The sequence below is a fragment of the Photinus pyralis genome, unplaced genomic scaffold, assembly GCF_008802855.1.
Source record: "Photinus pyralis isolate 1611_PpyrPB1 unplaced genomic scaffold, Ppyr1.3 Ppyr1.4_LG10, whole genome shotgun sequence".
Taxonomy (NCBI): domain Eukaryota; kingdom Metazoa; phylum Arthropoda; class Insecta; order Coleoptera; family Lampyridae; genus Photinus; species Photinus pyralis.
Window position 1 is genome coordinate 12,188,748 of NW_022170250.1, and position 17,258 is coordinate 12,206,005.

A 17,258-nucleotide genomic window follows, 5' to 3' on the forward strand; every position below is an offset into this window, starting at 1 on the left:
ATATTTATTGGTGTTTTAGCAGAAGCAGAAGTCGATTGTCTAATACCCGGTTATCTTACTCTTCCGACACGAACGCCCCTTCAAAAAATGATTATTTGTATTAGTGGGGGGAATGTCTAATACCTATCGTCAACTCATACTCTCCCTACCCAAATAAATTTTCCCACATTTATTTGTATCAGGGGAGTAGAGGTTGATGTCTAAACCTTTTCTAATAAACATTCCTGATGCACACACCTCAAAAGATAATTACTTGCTCTGCTCTCCGGATACTGAATCCCTCTCCAAAAATAATTATTCGCATTAGGAGAGCAGAGGTTGATATTCTGTTACCTGCTCTCATACTTTTCGACACTGACACCCTCTCAAACATAATTCTTTGTATTAAGAGAGCTCTCATACTCTCCCGTCAAAAATATTATTTTTATTAGGAGAGCACAAAATGAATGTCAAATAGCTAGTAAGTGTCAATTCATACTCCTCCCACGCAAATATTCTTCCCATAATCTCGAGTCTAGGGAATCTAGAAAATCTAGGAACACTACAGAATTAACGGAATCCTGAGAATATAAGGAATTCATTTGTACATTTTCGGTATATTCTAAACGTATAGCGTATAACGTAGCGCCTTTCCAGCGAACTTTTTAGTTTTCAATACATGTGACGGATATATTCCAAAGGAATATTCTCTCGCGATGCTCATAACTAATACATTTGTGGATATTCCAGGACAACAATATTGGCAAAGGACTCATCTTTAATATGAGGTGGAACTAATTTGACTTTCTGGCCTGACAGTTCGGGTATATTCCTAAGGTATATTCCAGCTGTTTTGAGATAAAGGTACATTCCCGGATTTTAGCGACGTATTGGTAAATATAATTTGCTACACGATTTTCATTTCAGACCGGCAGGCGGCAGTTGGTGTAATCGGTTAAATGGCGCATCAACGGTTAATGTCGCGTCGATACTCGCCCGACAACGAGCGGAATTTCTAATAAGCGAAATTACGGTTCGATTTCCTAACATTAAGCTCGCAGTGTAATATCGGCAACACGAGGGTGTGATTGTAACGTTGGTGCTCAGTCAGGGCTGTAATAGCAGCAATTTGCGGCCACAATTATGATAATAACGTAATATTCGGTGCCGAGCTTGCAACTCTAATAACAGATGTCGGGGTCGGTGATTGTCTCAGCATCTGATCGACGGATTCCTTTATTTGTTCTAACGCTATACGTACAAACAGCATCCTCGCCGCGATTATTCCCATGGAGGCACGTCTCCGAAACCGCTCACTTTGTCCACGTTTCTGCGATAATGATACGTTTCGCGCTAAGTTCGCGAGTTCCGCTACCGAAGGCGGAATGGGATGCAAATACGCGATTGTCTTCTCCTCCAAATTACACGCAAGATTAATTACGATAATTATAAATTACGAAAATTAGAATCCGGCCCCTTTCCGCCCACCGCTTCGGGTTGTAATAAGCACGTTCGGATCCATTCATGGGCGACGAAAAAAATAAGGACCCCCTCCGTTGGCTGCGGGTGTCGACGATTAGATGTAATCTTCTCGGTCACCGGAAATTAACTTTTACTATCAACAAAGAGCGCCCTCCCGCGCGCCGCCCGTGGAAAAATCCGAAAAAATTGCATAAATCAGTTCGTCCAGCTACCGTTTGTCTTATTAGCGCCCCCACTAATTGATATTTACGCCGCCAATAAAAGAAACGAGGGGGCCAATTAAAAATAGTTTAATGAACGGTTTAAATGACACCGTAATTGCAGTTGTTGCGTTTACTAATTGGCGACGTTTTGCTACGTACCCTTCGGGGACTATAATAATCTTCGGGGCGACTAATCGATACCCGAAAAAAAAGGGCACCGTCCAATTGGTCTATTATGGATCCCCTTCGACGTATCAATTCAGCTGTCATACGTACACGTGAAATTATAAGTTAGAATGTTATTTATTGCCCCTTGCTAAGTGCGGATAAATGTTTAATTTTCTAAACGTTTCCGGGGCCCTTAATTTCGCTAAATTGTTACCTTCCAATGAAATTATCCGCGACCGAGTATAAAAATGTACGAAAGTGGGTTTATCGCAGCAATTTTTTTAAATACTTAATTGGGGTCGAATTATACGGCGTGTCGCGAAATTGATACCAGCGGGTTCCGCTTTTGTTGTGGGATTTAGTCAACAACACCTTTCAAACTCTGATACAATCAAAGTTGGTCCACGACCTACGAAAAGTCAGTATTTGTTACGAGTCTAAAGTTACAAGGCGATTTAAAAAAAATAGTGCCGTTTACACCAAAAAAACTAAGAATTTTTGAGGGAAGAAACAGCAGAATTATTACAAATTTATCGATTTAATTTTTCAGGGTACGAAATGTTTCAGTGGGGATGTTGGCAAGTACCGATCGGTTTAAGGGATGAGTGTTTGGATGCCGCTGAAGTCCTAGAAATAGAAAAATATATTAAATACAGTCCTTAAACTTGTCCTTCGCCATGTAATTATTAAAAAATCAACCATTCCATTTTAAAGTTTTTCAGATACGAAAAACGACAGTCATCTCCAGAAAAAAAAACACCGTGATAGTACCTACTGCCTGGTTTTAAACCCTCGTCTTACTTGTGTTGGGGGTCTTCCATCCCCCCCCCCCCCTTCCGTAGACAACAGTTTTATTTGAATCTGCAGAAAAAACACCATGTTCGTACTGCCTATAGGGAAAGGGTTGTGGAGTCTTAAACCCTCGTCTTCCTTTTTAGAATATAAAAACCAGGAACACCAAGATATTTCAAAAACTATAAGAGATAGGTATAGGACATTATTATCAAAAGTAGGTTTTTGGAGGAGCTAAATGATGACAGAAAAATATACAGAGTGTTCCATTAAAAAAAAGTGAGATTTTTTAATATGAGTTTTGCAGCTTTGGACCTACCAAAAAAAAACACCCTGTAAGCTATTTTTTTAAAGTTTCATAGTAGATGTATTTATTTGACTTTTACTTAATCCAAGATAAAAGATATAAAACCTGCAATCAAAATTTAAGTAATAATTTTGACAATATACTGACGCTTGCAAATGCCCAATTTTTCTTAAAAATGGAATCATCTTTTAAACTACTAGCTTCTCGGATATTAATTAACCATATAATAAAATAGACGTACAATTACACGTAGAATTCAAAAATGCATTCAAATACACGGTTCTATTTAAAAAATGTACCATTTGGGTAGGGCGCACCCTGTATAATTCCAAATATTTTTAAAATGTGGAGAATATTCAACCATATCATAATACAAAAGCGCTATACCGAAAAATCTTATCTTCAAGGCATTAAGTTACTCCGCGCAATCGTTGACTCACCCTGTGCATATTTTGGAAGAGAATGTAGCATAATTTTCTTTTCGTGGAGGATATTCCATTCTGTCCCCTCCCCTTCCGTACAACGTCATCTTCCTATCACTATTGAAGGAAACCGGAAAATCTAGTACCAGGAGGTCTGTGGGTATGGAATACTCTCCAGGAAAGGAAAGATTGCTACCAGGTCTAAGGAGGGGGCTAATAGAGTACCATTTAATTTAAATTTCTTTTCCTGGAGGATACCCCCCCCCCCTCCTTCTGTACTAATATCATTAGAGTGGGGATCGTTAAACGTATTGTGTAAGAAATTGTTTAACGACGGGCCTGGGGGGTTTAATTGCTATCTCCAAAAAAACCACCATGATAATACTTCCTACAGAGAAATGCTAGTAGAGTGGATTTAAATCCTCGTTATTTTACAACCCTTAAACGTGCCCATCCCTGTTTAATTATTAGAAACTTTCCATTTCATTTTTTTTCAAGTTTTTCAGGGTACGAAATGATTCAGCCGAAGCTACTCCACCTCAGGCCTCAGGGGGTTGTTAGCAAGAACCAATGGGCTTAAGGGTTGACGAAAGCAAACAGTTAATAGGGCATTAGATAATTTTATCTTTTTTTGAGAATGAACATCAGACACAGGTCAATAATTTGAAACGGATAAACCTGTAGCGGTGACTCATGGGTGGATCAGATGTTTTTCGCTTCAGGCGAAATTCCGCGATCTTGCATGGAACGGTTTTTTAGGCCTTTGCGATTTCAGGCCTGGTCTAGCACTTTTTTTTAGATTCACGACCACACAAAGCTCTGGATTTTCAGCTTGAAGCCGAACAAAAGCGTGAGCAAAAAATTTTTCATAGAATTTGAGATCCAAAACCAAAATCCTATTTAAAAAAAATGGTTTCATACCTTCTGTCGTATTGTCCATAGCAGCGATTTACCACCAACACCACCAGTTGTTCACAATCACAATGTTTTTAAGGGTGCGGAATTTATTGAATTTAAAATACCTACGTAATGACTCAAGCAAAGGAGTAAGTCGACTGCGCGATTAACAAATTGAATTCAAATGTTGTCTTATCAGTTGGAACTGGTTTCTTCAACAGCTCGACTTTCATTTTAGAGTTGGGTGCAATTTCAAAAATTAGAGATGTAGAGATAGGTACCATTTCGAAAAATTCCGAAAAGGTCAAAAATTCAAATTGAACAATTTTGGTTATACCTTTACGCCATTATTTTCCTCAAAGTTATTAATATTAGCTCTAATAACAACAAAAATATAAGTCGGTTCGAAAAGGCTTTTCCTCTGCCTAAAATCTAGACCTTTTTTTTCATCACCACTAAGCATGAGCAACAGGTAGAATGCAGACTAAAGTTTCCACAGAGGTCGTCGTGACCAGGAAGAGAACCCAAAGGCTAGCGTAAGAAATTTGATTGTAAAAACCTTCCCCTCTACCTAGACCTTTTTTTCGTAGCTGCGCAACACAAACTAAAGCCTCCAAAGGGATCATCGTGACCACGAAGAAGACCCAAAGGCTACCGTCTTCAAATGGCATAAGAAACTTCGTTATAAAAGCCTACTTTTACTGCCTAAACCTTTTTTTTCGTCCACAAAAAGCATGAATTCCTAGAAGAATGAGGACTAAAGCTTCCAAAAGGATAATCGTGATCACGAAGAAGACCAAAGGCTACTGTCTTCAAATAGAATAAGAAACTTGGTTCTACAAGCCTTTTCCTCGTCGTAACCTTTTTTTTCGTCATCGCCAAGCGTAAACCCCTGACAGAATGACGACTAAAGCTTCCAAAGGTATCATCGTGACCAGGAAAAGGACCTAAAGGCTACTGTATTCAAATAGTGTAAGGGACTTGGTTGTAAAAGTCTTCTCCTGTGCCTAGATTTTTTTTTCGTCACCACATGAACTCCTGACAGAATGACGACTAAAGGTTCCAAACCATTCGTGACCACGAAGTGTGTTCAAAGGCTTTCTCCTCTACCTAGACATTTTTTTCGTACATGTGAAGCATGAACTCCTGACCGAATGGATATTAAAGCTTCCAAAGAGATCATCGTGACCACAAAGAGGACCCAAAGGCTACTAAAGAGGACCCAAAGGCTACTGTGTTGAAATAGCATAAGAAACTTGGTTGCAAAAACCTTCCTTTCTACGTAAACCTTTTTTTCGTAGCCCCGCACAGCATGAAGTAAAGCTTCCAAACGAATCATCGTCACCACGAAGAGGATCCAAAGGCTACTGTCTTCAAATGGCATAGGAAACTTGGTTGTAAAAGCCTTCCCCCCTGTCTAGACTTTTTTTGTCACCGTAAAGCATGTACTGCTGAAACAATAACAACTAAAGCTTCCAGGATCATCGTCGTCACGAAGAGGACCCAAAGGCTACTCAGTTGAAATAGCATAAGAAACTTGGTTGTAAAAGCTTTCTCCTCTATCTAGACCTTTTTTTTGTCGCCGCGAAGGACGAACTCCTGAAGAATAACGAACAGAGCTCCCAAAGGCTACTGTCTTCAAATGGCGTAAGAAACTTAGCCGAAACCTTTTTTTCCTCACCCCAAAACATCAAATCCTGAATTCATGAAATACCATAAGAAATTTCATTGGAAAGGCGTTCTCTCCTGCTTACACCTCTCTTTTTCGTCACCACGAAGCATGAGCAACAGATAGCATGCAAACTAAAGGCTCCTAAGAGACAATCATGTCTAGAAAGAGAACCCAAAGGCTACTGTCTTCAAATAGCATAATAAACTTGGTTGTAAAAACCTTCTTCTGTGTTTAAACCTTTTTTTTTTTCGTCAGCGAGATGCATGACCTCCTGACAGAAACACGCCTAAGGCTTTCAAAGGGATCATAGGGATTACGAAGGGGGCTCAAAGGCTACTGTCTCCAAACTTGGTTGTAAAGTCTTTCTGCTCTGCCTAGACCTTTGTCACACCGCGAAGCAAGAACTCCTGAAAGAATGACGACTAAAGCTTCCAAAAAGGACATCGTGGCCACGAAGAGGACCCAAAGGCTATTGTGTTGAAACAGCATAAGAAGCTGGGTTGTACAAGCCTTCCCCTCTGCCTAGATCATTTTTTTGGTCACCACAGAACTTGAACCCCTGACAGAATGACGACTAAAACTTCCAAAAGTATCATCGTGACCAGGAAAATGGTCCCAACGGCTACTGTCTTAAAATAGCACAAAGAACATAGGGTTGTAAAAGCCTTCTCCTCTGCCTACACCTTTTTTTCGTCACCGCGAAGCATGAACTCGTGATAGAATGGCGACTAAAGGTCGCGAATGGATCTTCGTGACCACCCAGAGGACCCGAAGGCTACTGTCTTCAAATGGCATAAGAAACTTTGTTGTTAAAGACTTGTCTTCTGCCTAGACCTTTTTTCGTCAGCGCGAAACATGAACTTCTGACAGAATGGGGACTAAAGCTTCCAAAGGGATCATAGTGACCACAAGCAAGATCCAAAGGCTACTGTCTCTAAATGGCTTAAAAATACTTGGTTGTAAAAGGCTCCTCTTCTGCCTAGACCTTTTTTTGTTCACACAAAGCATGAACTACGGAGCAAATGACGCTTCCAAAAAGATCATCGTGGCCAAGCAAAGGATCCAAAGGCTACTGACTTGAAATAGCATAAGAAACTTGGTTGTAAAATCCGTCTCCTGTGCCTAAACCTTTTTTTCGTCACCGCGAAGCAGGAACGACTGGCAGAATGGGGACTAAAGCTTCCAAAGGGTTCATCGTGACCACGAAGAGGACCCAAAGGCTACTGTCTTCCAATGGCATAAGAAACTTGGCCATAAAAGCCTACGCCTCTGCCTAGACCTTTTTTTTTCCGTTACCGCGAAGCATTAACTTCTGAAAAACGGACGAAAAGGATCATCGTGATCACGAAGAGGACCCAAAGGCTAACTTGATTAAAAAAGCCTTCTTCTCAGTCTAGACCTTGAATGAACTCCTAACAGAATGACGAATAAAGCTTCCAAAGGGGACATCGTGACCAGGAAGAGCACCCAAAGGCTACTGTCTTCAAATAAAATAAGAAAATGGGTTGTAAAAGCCTTCTCCTCTACGTAGCCTTTGATTTTCGTGATTCTGAACCCCGAACTTCTAACAGGATGGCAACTGAAGCTGGCAAATGAGACCAAAAGGCTACTCTCCTCATTCAGAACCGAAATACGATTAAGAGTAATTAATTAACGAAGAAATGCTATTAAAACTGTTTGAGTCCATAAAATCAAGTTTCTTCAGTTACGTAACGAGATTTATCCGAGCCGCCGTAATTTTTAGTGCTGAATTCGTAAATACGAGAGTAGAAGAGGTCAGATGGCTAAAAAAAGGCAATAACCCACCTACATCATGTCACGTTTGCAGAAGCACGTCTTCATGGCTTGCCGGTAATTATATGGGCAAGCATGGTCTTAATAATAGCTCTCCTCGGCCTACTACCAGCGGGAGATTACAGTGTTTACGTTTGCAGACTTCTGCAGGAATTTCATACCGTCGTCGTCGTAAAGTCAACATTTTTACGCGAGGGCAAATTGTTCAATCGACGTCGGACGTCGACGGCCCCCGTTTTCCTCCCCCGGCGCGGTCGAGAAGCGAAACAGTATATTAAATAAAAGGATGATGGTAGTAGCCGCCAAATTGATGGTTTAACGCCCAACCTATAAATAACAAAAACTGTCGTGCGAGCCTGGGCATTATAAAAATCCACCCATCGAGAGAATAGCCTTTCTCGTCTAAAAAATTTTAATGAATAGAAAATCCAGAATTGGGAGAGTTAGAAGCGGGGTCGTAATTACCCGTTTTTAATTCGTTACTCGTAAACGGCGTGGCGCATGAAAAGTTTTCTGGTGGGTGCCTTTAATGAGGAGGTGTTTTTTTCGGAAAAAATGTAATAATAATCGTCCGGTAACCACGGGTTAAGCGTCAATATATTTGAAAACTTGTCATAAATAATTATAGACTTAGATAGTACCAAACTTGGCGGCTTCCGATTTAACCCCGGGTCGTACTTAAGCGAGATGGAATTAATTTTATGCGGTTGGGACCTTGGGGTATTTTTTTAATAAAAAGAACAACATACAAAAATTACTCGATATAAATTACTCTGGTAAATTGCCTGTAGCTTAGGTTGCAGGAGCGAGACAAGGCCCGACATCTAACGTTTGAATGGGAAAAAAAGCGTAACAGTAGCGCTTTAAGTACTGCCATCTATTATACTTAAGACGAATCTGTTCCCGTTTACGTTAGTTGCTCATATACCAGGGGCAGATGGCGCAAATGACTTTAAAATTCCAATTATCGTAATAAATTGCATACATGCAAATCAGGAAGTGCAAGAGATGCAAATGAATTAAAAAAAAAACAACTTAAAAGTATCAGGACCACAGCAAAAAACCCGAAAACTTGCGATTGCAACTATTTCCTATAGCTTGGAGTGAGGAGCAACGTAGTTGTTAATATAAATGGCTTTCAAAAAATAATTTAAAAGTATCAGGAGTACAGCAAAAATACCTTCATTTTCGAATTGCAACTGTTTCCTAAAGCAATTATTAGAAGTGAGACGCAACGAAGTACATAAGAAGTAAATTGCATTTAGAAAAAAATTAAAAAGTATCAAGAACAAAGATGTAAAGGGCGCTCAAAAAAATAATTTACCAGTTTCAGAAGCATAGTAAAAAGTAACCATTTCTGAATGCAAATCTGTGTACCACAAGGACCAGGAACAAACAACGGCAACAGATGTAAATAGCATTGAAAAGAGTATAAGGAGCACAACAAAGAAGCCAACATTTCCTAATGTAATGGGCTTTCAAACAATGATTGAATGTGACAGGAGCGCAGCACGTCAATTTCTTATTGCAATTGTGTGCTAAAGTAGTTGCTCGAGATCCTGAAAAAGCACAGCAAAGAAACCAAGCATTTTTCTGGAAATTGCGTGCTAAAGTATTTATTGGAGATCAGGCACAAAAGCTAATATGTAAATGGCTGTGAAAAAATAATTACGGGACAGAAGCACAGCAAAAAAAACCGTGGTTTGCTGATAGCAAGTGTGTGATAAAGCAGTTAGTCGGGATCCTAAAAAAAGAATTGTAACAGTGTGGGTGACCTCAACACCGGAGGAGCGGGAATAGGCGAGTGTCCCGAGGGGAGAGGGGTAGTGCAGGAAAAGTTGAAGATAGGTGTAAAGAAATAAATCTATCCATTCCTTGGGAGTATAAATTCTCCTCCAAAATGAAAGAGACAATCGAATGGAAAGCCTGTGGGGTCATCATGATGCTCCTTAGGAACGAGAGATTCGATGAAAAACTATAACAGAAGTCCTTAGGGGTCGTGGGGGGTATGGAATACACATTTAGTGGGAGACCGTAGCACCGGGGGGTCTGCAATACCCGCCAGTACCCGAAGAGTTGATGTTGGGGGTAAAGAAATAAATCTTTCCTGTCGAGGGGGCATTCCATACCCCCCCGGTTGCACATTCTCTCCCAAAATCGAATCCTGTGAGTTAAAGATGGTCCATAAGAAAGGAATATTTGATGAAAAACTACAAGGGTCAATATGGGTGCACGTTTGGTGAGAGACCGTAGCACCGGGGGTCTGGAATACCCCCCAGTACCCGAAGAGTTTACAATGGGCGTGAAGAAATAAATCTGTCATTTCCTGGGGGGTATTCTATACCCCTTAGACCCCCCCCCTCCCTCCCGGTTGTACATTCTCACACACAATCGAAGCTTGTGAGGTAGGGATGCTTCATAGGACAGGGACTATTCATACCCCCCAGTGCCTGAAGAATTAAAGATGGGTGTAAAGAAATAATTGTTTCCTTTCCTGGAGGGTATTCCATACCCCCCCTCACCCCCTGATAGTACGTTCTCCCCCCTAAATATTTAGTGCTCCTTATTCCTCTTCCTTCTTTGTTCGCTCATACTGGTCCACTTCCCCGGTTCTTTCTATTTATTTTCCCTTTCACCAAACCCCCACATCAGGGGTCTTTTTCTCACAATCTCTATCCATTTTCTCCTTCCTCTTCCATCGCTCTTTCCCCTCATCTTTTGTTCTTCATATCCACCTCGTACTCTTTCTTCCGCTTCCATGTCTCGGCCCTCCCGCATTCTTTCTTCACCTCTGTCTACTCTCCATCCACTGTTCTCGGATCTCCACCCTTCTGGTCGTTCTTGTTCACTACCTTTTTGGCTACATATTCTACTGCCATTGTCCTTCGTTTTTTCTTTCTCTTCTGCTTACCTACGCCTCATTTTTTCTCTTCCTCGTTCCTCCCATTTCCGTTTCAACTTTTTTTTCGTCTTGCTCCTTCGCCACCTTCCCATTTTCCACGTTGGTATATTCTTCCATGTTCTCCTTCATTTCCTACACTTTTGTCTTTATTTCTATTCCTCGTCCCTTTCATTAACCTACGCATTATACAACTTTTTCCTCGGTTTGTATTTCTTTTTGACCTCCTTACTCTGTCCTTTCGCCACTGAGTTACTTCGCCCTTTTGTTTTTGATCCTGCACATTCGTATTTGTCCTTCAATCACTCTCTTACCATTTTCAACCTCAACAAAAACAAAATTGTGCGTCACACTTTTTCTTTCAAGGGGCCCTTTTGCCTAGGACACAAGTCCTTCGCAGCACTTGGCCCTTCCACAGGAGGCAGGTTACCAGAAGTAACCACGTGGAAGTATCTGCTCGAAACTATGACTCGTGTCAAGTTCTCTGGTTCAAGTGCCTTACGTCACCACTCGGTAGCGTCAAAGAGAGTCATAGTTACTCCCGCTTGATTTCGCCTTTCTTCCGCTTCCTACTTTTCATTCACGTTCCTTGCTTCTTCGTTTTTCTTGTACTTTCCCTGACCCTTCATTTTCCTTTTGGATTCATATTCTGCTCACCGTTCCCATTTCCTTCACTTCTCCTTCCGTCCTAGCGTTCTCTCTATATCTTTTCTGTTCTGTCCTCCTGACCCCGTGCTTGACTGTTTTCCTATCAGTACTTCGAAGGGAGAGAATTATAAATAATAGTTGCTTAGTCCCTAAATAACTCCTGGCAATCCATGATTTGGTGAATCGCCAAATACGCTTTTGGAATTATCAAGGCGATTCGTCATACCCATATATCTTGTCACTTTATCACGCACTTGAAGCAAATCGATTTAAATCCTCTCAGTCGTCGCAAAGGGCAGCAGTCCACCATGTGCACCAAACGCGATAGAATGCTCTTGCTTCTAACTGCGGTCCTCCTTGTCAGTGGCGCAAGTGCGGCTAAGATTTTAGGGGTTGTAATGACAGACTCCTACAGTCACCAGGTCGTCTACAAACCCTTATGGAGGGAATTGTCTCTAAGAGGCCACCAAGTCACGACGATAACAACCCACCCTCTCAAGGACCCCAAATTGGTGAACCTAACCGAGATCGACCTGAGCGGCATCCTGACCCCGGCCGAGCAAGACCAAATGATGAGGAACCACGTGGGCATCGCCCAAAAGAACGTCGTTAGTGAGTTGCGAAACTTGTTCTCGATCATGTCGAACGGAATCGACCGAATGTTAGACTATGGACCGATCAAGAAACTAATAAACGACAAAGAGGTCAAATTCGACCTCGTCGTCGTCGAGTACCTGTGGCCCGCTCCTTTGGCGTTTGCGCACAGGTTCAACTGTCCGTATATTGGCATGCTGTCCTTGGATGGATAAAATTTTGTTTATCGGACACTCGGCAACCCGACCCACTCCAGCTTGTACCCTGATAACATCTTGCCGTTTGGAGATAAGTTATCGCTGTGGCAACGGGTCGCTAGCTTCGTGTTCGAGTACGGAATTGTGGCGTACTTGGGCGATTTGGTTCAAAACGATCAAAAGATCGTTGCGAAACACTTCGGGGATGATTACCCTCCTCTCGGAGAAATCGCAAACAATATCAGTATGCTGTTCGTTAACGCCGACCCCATCTTCCACCATAATCGGCCCTTGGTGCCCACGGTCGTGCAAATCGGCAGCGGATCCCATAGAAGTACACCCAGACCCTTACCCAAGGTAGGTCCAAGCCAAAATTGGGAGGTACCAAACAGTTTGCTTGCAGAAGCTCCAATCGACGCTCGACCATGCCAGCGACGGATTCATCTACTTTAGCCTGGGATCGAATATGAAGAGCGAATTTTTACCCGCGAACACCATGGAAGTGCTCCTGTCGGTGTTTGCCGAACTACCCTACACTGTCCTGTGGAAGTTCGGGGAGGAAATCGCGAACAAGTCCGACAACGTCATTGTTGCCAAATGGCTTCCTCAGGAGGACGTGCTCAGTAAGTCTCCCAGTTAACCACCATCAGTGGCTCAACTTCGTTGTAGGGCACCCAAATTGCAAGCTGTTCATAACACAATGCGGTCTGCAGTCGATGGACGAGGCGATCTACTCGCACGTGCCGATGGTCGGCATGCCAGTCTTTGGTGATCAATTCTTCAACGCCAAAAAGATAGTGAACAAAGGTCTCGGTTTGGAACTTGACTACCAACGCTTGGAAAGGGAACACTTCAAGAAAACCGTGCTAGAGGTCATCACCAATCCACGGTAAGCCTTCATCTTCTCTGTCGAATGTAATTTACGGTCTCCCGCAGGTATCGCAGTACAGTGAAGCAGCTGGCCGAATTGGCGCAGGACCAGCCGATGACCGGCACTGAAAAGGCGGTCTGGTGGACGGAGTACGTCATACGTCACAAGGGAGCGAGACACCTAAGGAGTCCGCTCCTGGACATACCTTGGTATCAATACCTCCTCCTGGACGTCATTGGAGTGCTGCTCTTCGGAGTGTCGGTCACATTGTACTCGATGGTTGTCTTCGTCCGATGGCTCATTCGACTTATCAGGCGGAGATTTTACGCCATTTCCGTTAAGAAGAAATCCTCATAGGTTAAGTCATGTAGTTGTAATCAATAAACGCCTGATACGATTTTTGGAAAAAAACAGTGTCTATTTTATTTGTGCTATTATGCTCCTGGTACAATTACTGTTTCCCTGATTTATTAATTTTGTATAAGGAGAACAAAGTACATACGTTAGAAGAAAATCAACAAAATTGTACCACTTCTAGGATTCCTGAAATCCTGCTACAATTTTATGAAAAAAAAAGCCAAACCTTCCAACAAAAGTCTTTAATACTGACGATATTTTCGAAGGGCTAAATTATATCAAGAATCCTGTGATCCTAATACAACCATTTTTTAAAGGGGAAAACTGATTTAGGAATCCACTTGCAATAAAAAGTGCGAGAAGGTAAATTTACACATCCTTGAACCCTGATACAATAATTTTTTAACGAGGAATTGGTATCAGGAAACCGTATTTCATTAGAAGATGCTTAGAAATAAATGTTTACCATATTAAAGCATTACTGCGTTCCTGTGCCTAATACAATTTCCTAAACAGGAAGCTCTTCTTGGATCCTGATACAATACGTGAACGAGAAATTGGTGTCAGGAAAAAGTAATTCGTTAGAAGGTGGTGAGGAATAAATTATTACCACATTTAGGCATTATTTCGTTCCTGTGATCCTAATAGAACAATTTCTTAAATGCGAAAGCTGATTTAGGAATCCACTTTGCAATAAAAAGTGTTAGAACGTACATTTACACCTTCTTTGATCCTGATACAATAATTTTTTGAACGAGAAATTGGTATCAGAAGAACATAATTCGTTAGAAGGTGATAAGTAAGTAAATTACTGCTATTTTTAAGCATTATGAGGTTCTTAGACAAACATTGGATCGTATATTAGGAGAGCAGCAAACAGTGTCACTATGCTCCTGGTTTTGAAAACTTTAAATGTCTTTCTAGAGTTTTGGGTAATTTTCAAACGTGGGCGCCATCTCTCAATTTGAGACACAATTAACGCGCAAGTGAGATCGTTTTGTAGAAACCGCCGCTAGCCGTTTCAGCTCGCCGGCGTTAGATGGCGATTGCGTTCCCTTCGGTAGAGAAGTTTCTTTTTAACGCGCGCGTACTTTAAAAGTGACCAAAAGATGCAAGTTTAAAGGAGGTCAACAACCCGCGTAAAAAATACACATAAAGCGAGATAAGAGTCTAATATTAATAGTAAATGTAAAAGGAAGATCTAATTAATCCGTCAACGCGGTCACAAATTGCGAACGCGCTCTACGACGGAGCCGGTCGTAATTCTCCGCGCGTAAAAAATGTTTTTTGGTGAGATATTTTTCATTTTTGAAATATATTTGTAAAGAGCTGAAATTCCTCTGATGTTTGACATAATTTTCACATAAAATCTCATGGTACTTTGTAAAGTCACAAATCTTTCACTTGCGATTACATTTCTAAAATTTTTTGTCCGCCGTCGCGAGTGTAGATCACTCAATGCGTAGTTTTAGAGAAAAATTATTGTACGTCCCGCGAGATCGATTGGGAAACTATTCCTGAAATTTGAAGCGTTGACCCCTAGCTGTGGAGCTAAATTAATCTTCTCGTGCAAAAATCAGGAGCACAGACTATTCTGTTTCCCTAATAGGTACCAAATCCCTTATTATCAGGAAATCAAAGGTATAAAAGTGGTTAATACTCACACACTGCTATGAAGATATTATCCAAAATGGACTAGGTACATATCAGGAGAGTAAAATCGTCAGAAGAGATCTACTTGCACAACTATTTCTAAAGAAGCAATTGACTCCTGATACGATAATTTGTTGAAGTGGTCTTTGAATAACTGAGGCTTTTGTTAATCTGCTGGTACCAGGAGAACATGACAATAGGAACTCCTGATACTCCTATTGTCATGTTCTCCTGGTACCAGCACATTAACGAAAGTGTCAGCAATTCAAAAACCACTTCAACAAATTATCGTATCAGAAGTGCAGACATGTAAGCCATTCTGTGTTGAGTAATACTATCAAGGGAGAAAAAGCCGGCTTATATGAGCTCATGATGCTAAAAACCATTCTCACCTCGTATTATATTCCCGAAAATAGTGTTTCACGAACAGAACTGTCTTATGTTCTCCAAACAATTATAAAAATATGTCACTACTTCGCAACCATAAACAAATGCCTGGTCCCCTGATATTAAAGCTTAATTTCAGGAGCTTAGAAACTAAAAAAACGTATCAGGACAGTTGGTCCAAAGTTTCCTCAATTGTCCGCCTGTCAGGCTGTACAGGAAATCGTAAAATCATAGGTTCCCCATGGTTCAAAATCGTGTTCGTCTGTCCATCCGACCTATCGTGCGATTGTCGGCCTGTGCGTACAAGAACTCTCGAACGAAAGGTCTACGACCAAGGTGTACCCACACTCATCCTAACATGATCCTTTCTGAGGGGGGGGTCGTAAAGGTAATCAAAGCTGTAAACGATTCAGTGGAATTGAACGGACCCCCCTCCCCCGGTGATATATAATTTTCCGGGTTCCGTAGTACAGAGGGGGGGGGGGGGATATCATCCAAGACAAGAAAATTAAAATTCAATGGTATTGGCCCCCTCCCTGAGCATGTACCTGGGGGGTACCACTCAGACTCCCCGCTCCACCATCTATGATAATAAGATGACAAAGGGGTTGAGAGGGCAGGACAGAATATCTCCCAAGACAAAAAAATTGAAATTCAATGGTACACTGTTGGCCCCCTTTCTGAATTTGACAACAACCTTTCTTTTTCCTAGGGGGAGGGGGAATTGAATCTTCCTTTTTCTGGGGGGTATTCCATACCTCACAGACCCCCCCGGTACTATGTTTTCTACCAAAACGCGTACAGCTCTCATCACTTGCATGATCCTTTTAGAGGGGGGTCGTAAGGGTAATGCAAACTGTTAACATTTTGGTATGAAAAAAGAAATATGTAGTGGTTTCCTTAAGCGGCTGACGTAGTACAGAAGGGGGGGGGGGGGGCAATATCCTCCAGAATAAGAAAATTGAAATTCAATGGTACTCTATTGGCCATCCCTCCCGGAATCTGATAATCTTTCCTTTTCCTGGGGGGTATTCCATACCCCCGAGACCCTCCGGTACTACGTTTTCAACAAAGCGTGAGCTCTCGCTACATTATCCCTTTGTGAGGGAAACGTATTGGTGGAAATTGAAGTAGCAGGGGGTCTAGAGGGTATGAACTACCCCCCAGAAAAGGAAAGATGTGATGGTTTCTTTCAATAATGATGAAAGGATGATGTAGTACAAAAGGGGGTAGGACAAGAAAATTGAAATTGAATCGTACCTAACCTATTGGCCCCTCGGTGAAGTAACCTCCCTCAACCTGATAGCACTCCTTTACTGGGGGGATTATTTTCCAAAATGTGTACAAACTTTCATGATCGATTCTGTGGGGGCATCGATTCATCTCTAAAAAATATTTCAGAACCCTTGGCGAAGTTCTCCCCTCGAAGCTAATAACTCCCTTCCATTCCTGGAGGGTAATTAATTCGCTTCCCCCCTAGCACCTTGGAGAGGGGTGGGGGTGCAAGTGGCACATTCATTGACCTTTAGAAAAATATGTCATATTACTTCGAGAACATTTCGATACTTTTCTCAAACTGCAATCTCTGTATTAGAGCCTAGCGCCTTGGAAAAGGGGTGGGGGTGTAAATCGATGTTTGAAAAAAACATATTTGCAGGTAGGTTTCTCCAACCGCAACTTTTTTGTCTCTCTTATTATGAACTTTTGCCGAAGAAGGTTTCCATAGCATCTTTTAAAAGTTTAGTATCCAAACAACCTTGTACAGGTATATTTGAGGATACCTACTATCAAGGAGGCCTAGGTTATGTGTCATGTGAAATGTCACGGACTGTCAATAGACTGTTACGTCACGCATGGTGCCAATTGTTCGTCGGAAACTTGAAAGAATGTGCGGATAGCAAATAAAAACGCGAGAAATAGATCTGTAACACAAAAA

The 17,258-nt window shown here is 41.6% G+C and overlaps 2 protein-coding genes across 2 annotated transcripts; both read left to right on the top strand.

Annotated features, from left to right (window-relative positions):
* Window positions 1-11,562: 11,562 nt before the first annotated feature.
* Window positions 11,563-12,105, top strand: LOC116161817. Its single transcript, XM_031475285.1, has one exon. The coding sequence runs from the start codon at window positions 11,572-11,574 to the stop codon at window positions 12,070-12,072; it is 501 nt and encodes a 166-aa protein (XP_031331145.1). The 5' UTR covers window positions 11,563-11,571; the 3' UTR covers window positions 12,073-12,105.
* On the top strand, window positions 12,079-13,310 carry LOC116161818 (UDP-glucuronosyltransferase 1-2-like; the record flags this gene model as incomplete). Its single annotated transcript, XM_031475286.1, has 4 exons — window positions 12,079-12,411; window positions 12,458-12,677; window positions 12,724-12,943; window positions 12,991-13,310. Coding segments are annotated over 4 exons (1,065 nt in total), but the record flags the coding sequence as incomplete, so codon positions are not given.
* Window positions 13,311-17,258: the final 3,948 nt, after the last annotated feature.

Coding starts and splice junctions, on each gene's coding strand:
- LOC116161817 (XM_031475285.1), top strand. CDS start 11,572: ATGTGCACCAAACGCGATAGAATGCTCTTGCTTCTAACTGCGGTCCTC.